At 39.1% G+C, this 8,659-nt stretch overlaps 1 protein-coding gene and 1 long non-coding RNA gene across 2 annotated transcripts in view; both read left to right on the top strand.

The window, feature by feature from the left end:
* Positions 1-5,614, top strand: part of LOC121862001 (bromodomain adjacent to zinc finger domain protein 1A-like) — a gene marked incomplete at its 5' end in the record, with an annotated part of 85,329 nt that extends 79,715 nt beyond the window's left edge. The window contains 1 exon segment of the mRNA XM_042359930.1: positions 3,359-5,614. Within this exon segment, the coding sequence (XP_042215864.1) occupies positions 3,359-3,622 (264 nt within the window).
* On the top strand, positions 6-3,202 carry LOC121862056. The gene is made up of 3 exons (XR_006088160.1): positions 6-194; positions 1,362-1,443; positions 1,481-3,202. It is a non-coding gene; the product is annotated as an uncharacterized LOC121862056 (long non-coding RNA).
* Positions 5,615-8,659: the final 3,045 nt, after the last annotated feature.

Consider the following 8,659-nt stretch of genomic DNA (forward strand, 5'->3'; position numbering starts at 1 on the left):
AATGCTTTTGTCAACACCTGAAATGGGTTTGTGATTTGGGTGGTTTTGCATGAAAATGGGGGTAGTTATAGGTGATGGGGTAGTTATATTATGTTGTGTGGGGCAGTTATAGGTGATGGGGTAGTTATAATATGTTGTGTGGGGCAGTTATAGGTGATGGGGTAGTTATATTATGTTGTGTGGGGCAGTTATAGGTGATGGGGTAGTTATAATATGTTGTGTAGTATATAAATATATTATGTTGTGTGGGGTAAGAGTTATAGGTGATGGGGTAGTTATATGGTGTGGGGCAGTTATAGGTGATGGGGTAGTTATATTATGTTGTGTGGGGGCAGTTATAGGTGATGTAAGTAGTATATATAATATAGTGATGGGGTGAAGTATAATGTTGTGTGGGCAGTTATAGATATATTAGGGTGATGGGAGTAGAGTTTATGTGTGTGGAGAAAGTTATAGGTGATGTAAATAAAGATGTAGTGTAGAAGAGTTATAGGTGATGGGGTAGTTATATTATGTTGTGTGTAAGTTATAGGTGATGGGAAGTTATATTATGTTGTGTGGGAAGTTATAGGTGATGGGGTAGTTATATTATGTTGTGTGGGGCAGTTATAGGTGATGGGAATATATTATGGTGGGGTGGAAGTGAAAGATGAGTAGTTATATTATGGTGGGGCAAATAGGTGATGGGGTAGTTATATTATGTTGTGTGTTATAGGTGATGGGGTAGTTATATTATAAGAAGATGGGGTAGATATTATGTTGTGTGTGGCATTATAGGTGATGGGGTATATATTATGTTGGGCAGTTATAGGTGATGGGGTAGTTATATTATGTTGTGTGGGGCAGTTATATGATGGGGTAGTTATATTATGTTGTGTGGGGCAGTTATAGGTGATGAGGTAGTTATATTATGTTGTGTGGGCAGTTATAGGTGATGGGGTATATATTATGTTGTGTGGGGCAGTTATAGGTGATGGGGTAGTTATATTATGTTGTATGGGGAGTTATAGGTGATGTAGTTATATTATTTGTGTAGTGTTATAGGTGATGTAAGTGATATTATGTTGTAAGAAGTTATAGTGATGGGGTATATATTATGTTGTGTGTGGGGCAAAGAGAAAGATGTAGGTAGATATTATGTTGTATGGGGCAGTTATAGGTGATGGGGTAGTTATATTATGTTGTGTGGGCAGTTATAGGTGATGGGGTAGTTATATTATGTTGTGTGGGGCAAGTTATAGGTGATGGGTGAGTTATATTATGTTGTGTGTGGGGCAGTTATAGGTGATGGGTAGTTATATTATGTTGTGTGGGGCAGTTATAGGTGATGGGGTAGTTATTATGTTGTGTGGGGGTTATAGGTGATGGGGTAGTTATATTATGTTGTGTGGGGCAGTTATAGGTGATGGGGTAGTTATATTATGTTGTGTGGGGCAGTTATAGGTGATGGGGTATTATATTATGTTGTGTGGGGCAATAGGTGATGGGGTAGTTATATTATGTTGTGTGGGGCAGTTATAGGTGATGGGGTAGTTATATTATGTTGTGTGGGGCAGTTATAGGTGATGGGGTAGTTATATTATGTTGTGTGGGGCAGTTATATTACCCTATTTCATGTCATATAAGATGCATGTTTTTGTCTGAAAAATGGCTAAAACATCAGTCTGCGTCTTATATGTGAAGTTGCAGTCTCCTGCAAGCTAATGACCGCCCCCCCCCCTTGTTGCTGTCTCCAGTGGGCTAAATTCTACCTAACCCAACTCCAGAATTAAAAATATGTTATTGCTTACTTAAACACATTATTATTTTTAATTAATTAAAAAAAATTAATTATTGTAAATATAAAAGGTCAATCTATAATTATTTCATACTGTACTGATGATGAAAACCTGAGATGATTAACGTCTGTACGGCAGACACCCAACGCTTCAGAGGTAGTTAAGCAGTAACCATTTCTGAACTCTTACAAGCATTACAATCTATTATTGCCATACCTGCAACATTTATTTTTAAATCTACAAATACCTGAAACAAATGAAGCTTTACAGATAAGTTTCTTTTCACATTTACATCTGTTAACATCGTTATTGTAGCCAGGTCAGACTCGTCACTAACCAGGCTACTGGGCTTAGCTGTTGTTTTCAATTCCTATTTTTAGATAGATATACATAACTTTTTTCATTTATTTTTACTGATAAACATGCACACACCATCCTACATACATATTGTGAAAAAAGGTAAAAGAAATAATTGTCCTAAGGACAAACACATAAAAGAAATGTACTGTACATTTTTTTGCACACAAGTCAGCTGGCTTAGTGGGGGAGCGGGCGGACAGCTGGGCACTTGGTGGTGGGGGTAACGTTGCTAGGGAATTGGCAGAGGTAGGGTCACCATTGCTATGGTAAACGGGGAGTACAGATGTACAATATATGCAAATGGTGACTGTAAAGTTTTCATTTGGCTTCTATTTACTGGTTTGGTAACTGGTTTGGTGTAACTTGTATATTGATTTAAGAAAACTATGGCTGCAGGAGGAAAATACACACAAGTTTTTTCCTAAACTCCCTGCTAAAATGGGGGTGCGTCTTATGTGCTGTAAAATATGGGGTAGTTATATTATGTTGTACAGGACAGTTATAGAGGTGGAAGGCTCCACACCTGTATGTTTTAGGACACAGCTCTTACACTTGTTCAACTTCTTGCACATCATGACACAAATCATTGGGTAGCACTATTTGCATCAGTGACATGAACCACACCTTAAACTTAAAAAAATCCACCAAAGAATTAGCTTTAAAGATAATCGTGTCATATTTTTGTGCATCATAGATGACCATGATCTTGTGAGTGAACCTTCCAGAAAATACCAAAGCAAGGGTGGAGTTCCGTTGTCCATTGGTTTCCTCCCGTCAGCCGTGCTGGTGGGTCACATTTCTCATATTTCCTCTCCCACCTTTCCCACAATTAGACTTATCAAAATTCTAAAGCCATCATTGGAAAGCTCATTATTTATATATTTATTTTACTATATACAATAGGTTTGTGGGTAAATATCCAAGATATGCTTGGAACACACTTTTTTTTATTTGGAGTGAAATATATAATCCTATTCTCGTTCTATCTATATATTTTTGTTTTATATTAAAGCCAAAACAATAACGAAGTCAATGATGCATACGAGTATATGCCGCCACCGCCGCCCCCCAAATTATAATAAAAAAAAAAAGAGTGGTATAAATTGACTAGAACTAAGTTGACCAGACCTCACGTGAGCGATCCCATATGACTTTTGTTGTGGTCACGGAAACTTAAAAAACTTATTGCATGCTGCTGTAGCTGTACTCTCCTCCAACAGGTTCCTGATTATTATGAAATTGTCAAGAAACCGATGGACATCGGTAGAGTACGGGAGAAGTTGAACAGCATGAAATACGCCACAGACGACGAGTTTATTGCCGACGTGATGTTAGTGTTCCAGAACTGCCAGCAGTACAACATGGAGGAGACTGAGGAGTACAAGTGTGGCACTGTGCTCTCTAACCTCTTCATGAAGCGCATTAGAGAATTAGGTCTTAGTTATGAGGGAGATGTCAAGAAGGAAGCCAAGAAGAAGCGTTAATGTACACTTCATATTAGTGTATTTTGTAAATTGAACTTAGTTAAAGGTCAACCCTTTCTGCTTGGATGAGGGTCCGGTGCTGTGAGCTCCTATACTCTGTATGTTTTGTAATGTCCTGTAAGGATAATCTTCACAAGAAGCTTGTACAACAAGTTGTTCTTCTTGTGTGTCAGCCAAGAATGGTGACTGGAGCTGCACAAGACATGGCCACTTGACACAAACTTGAGGTACGTGAGGGACTAACTTGTGTCACCTGGGTTGGGTGTAGTAAATGCTAAAGCATTTTATGTATATACTCGTAAAGCATATTTAAAATATTTGTTATAAATCTGGTCCCAGAACAAGAGGTAAGGTTGTATGGAGCTCTCTTGTATTTGTCTCCTGTGCGGTGCTCAAGGATGGAGTTGTCTTGTGCAGTTTATGAAGGTTCACGTGTTCATCTGGGTCATAGTGCTGTCAGCTGTCTGTGTGAAAGTGTATGATATGACTATTCCACACAACTCTTTGAGAAAGACGAAATGAAAGTATTGTCATAATAATATTTTAATATAAATCAAAGTTGGAAAACCAACAGTTAAAGCACCGGTAGTAGTTGATTTTCTTGCAAGCACAATGGACAAACTGGAGTGATGATTATGAATAACAAATGAGAAGTAGGAAGTTTTTTGTGGAACTGATGCTCTCTAGTAAAATAGGTTCTTCAGCTACAGGTCTGGCCTTTTGTATTCCATGGATTTTGTACCATTAGATCATAAACCCTTTGAGCAGATATACTAGACAGGTACAGCAGGAGCACCCACTACATTATAGACATTTTGACAGCATAGTGCCTTAGTTGTGTTCTCATGGTGAGTGGGTGAATATGTATGCTATTGTTTATTTACTATATTTTCACTTGTTGAAGAATTACTTAGATTTATTTTGTGAAGTTTTTAAGATTTATTATTTTCAAAGAAATAAGTTCCCTCTGTGTAGGATATGGTAAGTGTCAAAACTTGCTGCTCAAAGGGTTAAAAGTCTTGTGGCTGATGGAACAGTTAGTACAATATATTTTTGAGGGTAGTGTACCTTAGCCAGTGTCTCTGAGCCAGAACCTGGACAATAAACTAAGAACCAATCTTATTTAAACTCTGGCTCAGTACCAGACAATAGGAACCTCAGGGAAACTCAAAGGCAGATGCAGATATTTTACTGGCAGTCATGCCACCAACTTGTTATTAATGGCGTGGTGTCCATATAACGAGTGCTAATACCAGTACTGCCATTAATGGTTAATGGGTGCCTCAGTATAGTGCTAATACCAGTACTGCCATTAATGGGTGCCTCAGTATAGTGCTAATACCAGTCCTACCATTAATGGGTGCCTCAGTATAGTGCTAATACCAGTCCTACCATTAATGGGTGCCTCAGTATAGTGCTAATACCAGTCCTACCATTAATGGGTACAGCAACAATGTCCATAGCAATCAAGCCTTTAAAATGTGTAGTAATGGTGTGTGTGTGTTGGAGTCTCCAGACCACCATAGGCATTAATGGTATGTAAGGATATTGTCTGTATTTACTTTTGATATTAGGTCAATGGTTCAGAACCTCCAGAGATGAAGGCAGAAGTGTCAGAGTCTGGCACACACAGAAGACCATCAGGAGCCAGTTTGACCACTGTCCATATCAGATAATAATTGTCACGGGTCCCAGTGTGTGTTTGTTCTCGGTTAATCCTCTACCACCGTTAGTCCCCAATTGGTCGGGCATTGAGCATTTCCTTGTGTAATTAACATAACGTGTATTTTTTTTTATTCCTGTGTATTATTATAAGTACTGTAGTGGTGATCACTATGAGAAATTTTCAGTTATTTAAGTTCACTACACATTGTCATCGTTCTTAAACAGGATTTATGAAATTGCTTCTTGCAATCAATTACAATTTTGTAATATTTATTTTTTAAGCTTAATGGGATATTTTCCAAACAATAATAATAATAGTTCTTGTAATGGTTGTTTTCCTTCCCTTATTGGGTCAACTAAGAGTCTCATCCAGGGAAACCTTGTTCTTATTGTGAATGACCTCTCAGGGACACTATTGTATTCAGGAATGTGATTTATTTATTTTATTTTTTTTGCACTTTTTCCCATCGTTTTAGGCGACCCACTTGAATCGCATAGATCCACTGAGAAAAGTTGGGGGGGAGGGAGAGGTGGTATGACCGTGATGAGAGAAATGTTTGACTCGTCAATAAATAGCAATAAATGACCCTTTAGGGTGGCTGGGTCTGCAGCATGAGGACGATGAGTCGGTACAGTGGCCACCCACTACATGTTCATGCATTACTGTACTTCATATGAGGCGTCTAGCATAGGAGGGACGAACTCGCCAGTCCCCCAAAAATCCGTTTTCTATGGTTTCGGATTTTTCCAGGCTTTATCTTTCCAACTGTGATGTCAGGAAGTGGTGAGTTCGTCTCTACTCCCTGTTGTTTTCGTATGGCGCTGTGATTTTACAGTTCTAAAACTTTGACGTGCGTTTACTCAAAACTATAATTCGGCGAGTTGATCCCTCCTACGCTAGATGCCTCATATACTCTCAGCAGCCACACACTACATGTTCATACATTACATCATATACTCTATTTCTCATTGGCTGAATATTGCTTATTTTACATTCCATTCTTTGATTCTTTAGTATTTCGTTGACCATAGATCAATGACGACATACATCACTATTAATAGAAGCTTTATAATATGCTCCTTCACCATATCCACTTGATCCACCCTCCCCTGCTGCCACTGGCTGGAGAGGGGCTGAGCATTTTTCAACAATCAATAATTTTACACTGATAATTTATTTGATAACCCATGCCATATTTCATAGTTGTATAGGTAACTCAATAGGGTGTGTTTGTGCCCCCCAGGAGGTTAGGGCATGTGTGTGTCCTCCAGGAGCTCAGGGCTGTAGGGTATTTATGTGTCCCCCAGGGGGGCCAGGGCTGTAGGACATGTGTGCGAGTCCCTCAGGAAGTCAGAGCTGTAGGGCATGTGTGTGTCACCCCAGGAGGTCAGGGCTGTAAGGCATGTGTATGTGTTCTCCAGAAGGTCAAGGCTGTAAAGAATGTGTATGTGTTCCCCAGGAGATCAGGGCTGTGGGGCATACTGTATGTGTGTCCCCCAGTGGGTCAGGGCATGTGTGTGCACCCCATTGGGTCAGGGCTGTAGGGCATGTGTGTGCCCTCACACGAGGGGACCCTTTGATGTGTAGGAACATAAGACTCTCCAGCAGTAGGTATAGAAGCATATTAAAGCAGAAGAGGTTGCAGCAGGAAGAAAATAAGAGGACATTTTTGACATTTTTGTTAAAGAAACAGAATCAAAGAAAACAGAGTGCGAGGAAATGGCTCAAAAATCAAGGAAGAGCAGAAAGGCCTTTCAGCAACAAACACAAGTGTTTACTCCCTGTAAGAACTAGCTGATGCACTTAAAACTAAGAATAAAACAAAACCAAATGAGTGAATATTAGATGGGAAAAAAATAAATATTTTGTTTGTATATATCATGGAACAAGCTTATTTTTCTTATTTTAGTACAGTTTGCTATTGAAACTCCAGTTGCTGATGCAATAATCCCTTTGGTAAATCTTAAATTTTCAATTCTCACAATACAGTGCAAAAAAGCTTATCTTTTCGTTTATCTTCTCAATAATTGTGCACAATTAAAAATATTAAACAAATTCAAGTTTAGTAACAACTAAAATTTGTAAAGGAACTATTAAGACTATATGCATGAAAAATATTGTTGCAATAAACATACACGTTTGATTTTGGCTGCTGTGTATTTTAACTATTGAGCACTCACGAAATGAGTAACAATGTGAGAAATTAAGTTAAATATGGTAAAATCTTCCTTGGTAGGTGTTTCCCCGAACCCCTTGGCTAATTTATCTATTTTTTTCTCCAAGACCCAATCACATCCCTGTGTACTATTAGCCTCTCAGGGACACTACTGTATTGTTAACCTCTCAGGGACACTACTGTATTATTAACCTCTCAGGGACACTATTGTATAAACCTCTTAGGGACACTACTGTATTGTTAACCTCTCAGAGACACTACTGTAGCCCCCGTCCAGCTGAAACGTAAAATTCGTTAATAATTGATCAATCAATCTCAATTTCTTGTCGGCAATTAAGGATGCCAGATACATTGTTGCTATAACCCTGAATCAGTTCTGCGTAATACCTGATTTTTCCCTTTTATAATTATCAATTTTCAAAATCCTACTTCTCCATAACTTCTCGCTAGATTACTTTGTAATTCATGTGGGGTAAAGGTAATTTACTCCTTAAACGTGACATATAGATATTTCTGATTATCGCTTTTGGTTTGGGAACATGAATTTTTTCTAAACTTACCATTTTTTCCTCAAAATGTTTATATAGATAAATCAGCAAATAATAAACCGAGCCAAATATAAAGAAAATCTATTTGTTCAGCCATTCACGATATGTTATTTTAATACTTAATTTTTGTTTTATTAGAATCGGCCCATAAATGGCCGAGCTTTAGGGATTTGAAGGTTAGAAACGTGCCTATAGGGTGGCGTGAGAGCAACAGATGGTTGAACCTTACCCTAGCTTCTTTGATGGGTAACTGCTGTGTACAAGACTCTGGTTCTGTTGTTAACTGGCTGAGAAAGTTGCCACATACTGATTTTTACCAAGTGATTGTTATTACTTTACACTGAAATGTTATTATCAATACTATTCTACACCCCACATCCACACTCTCCCCCCACCAAACCCTTCACCTCCACCACCAAACCTTTCACCTTCACCACCAAACCCTTCACCTCCCCTACCAAACCCTTCACCTCCCCTACCAAACCCTTCACCTATACAACCTTCCAGGGGTGGACACACCCCCAGGGGCCTCCTATCGGCGGGGATTCCCCCAGGGACCCTCCCAGAAAAGTTGACACCCCCAAGAGCCTCCTAGGGGTGACAGTGGCCCTCCCAGCATCGACGGCGATGCACTCAGAAACCCTCCC

The sequence above is a fragment of the Homarus americanus genome, unplaced genomic scaffold (assembly GCF_018991925.1).
Source record: "Homarus americanus isolate GMGI-L3 unplaced genomic scaffold, GMGI_Hamer_2.0 scaffold25013, whole genome shotgun sequence".
NCBI classification, from domain to species: domain Eukaryota; kingdom Metazoa; phylum Arthropoda; class Malacostraca; order Decapoda; family Nephropidae; genus Homarus; species Homarus americanus.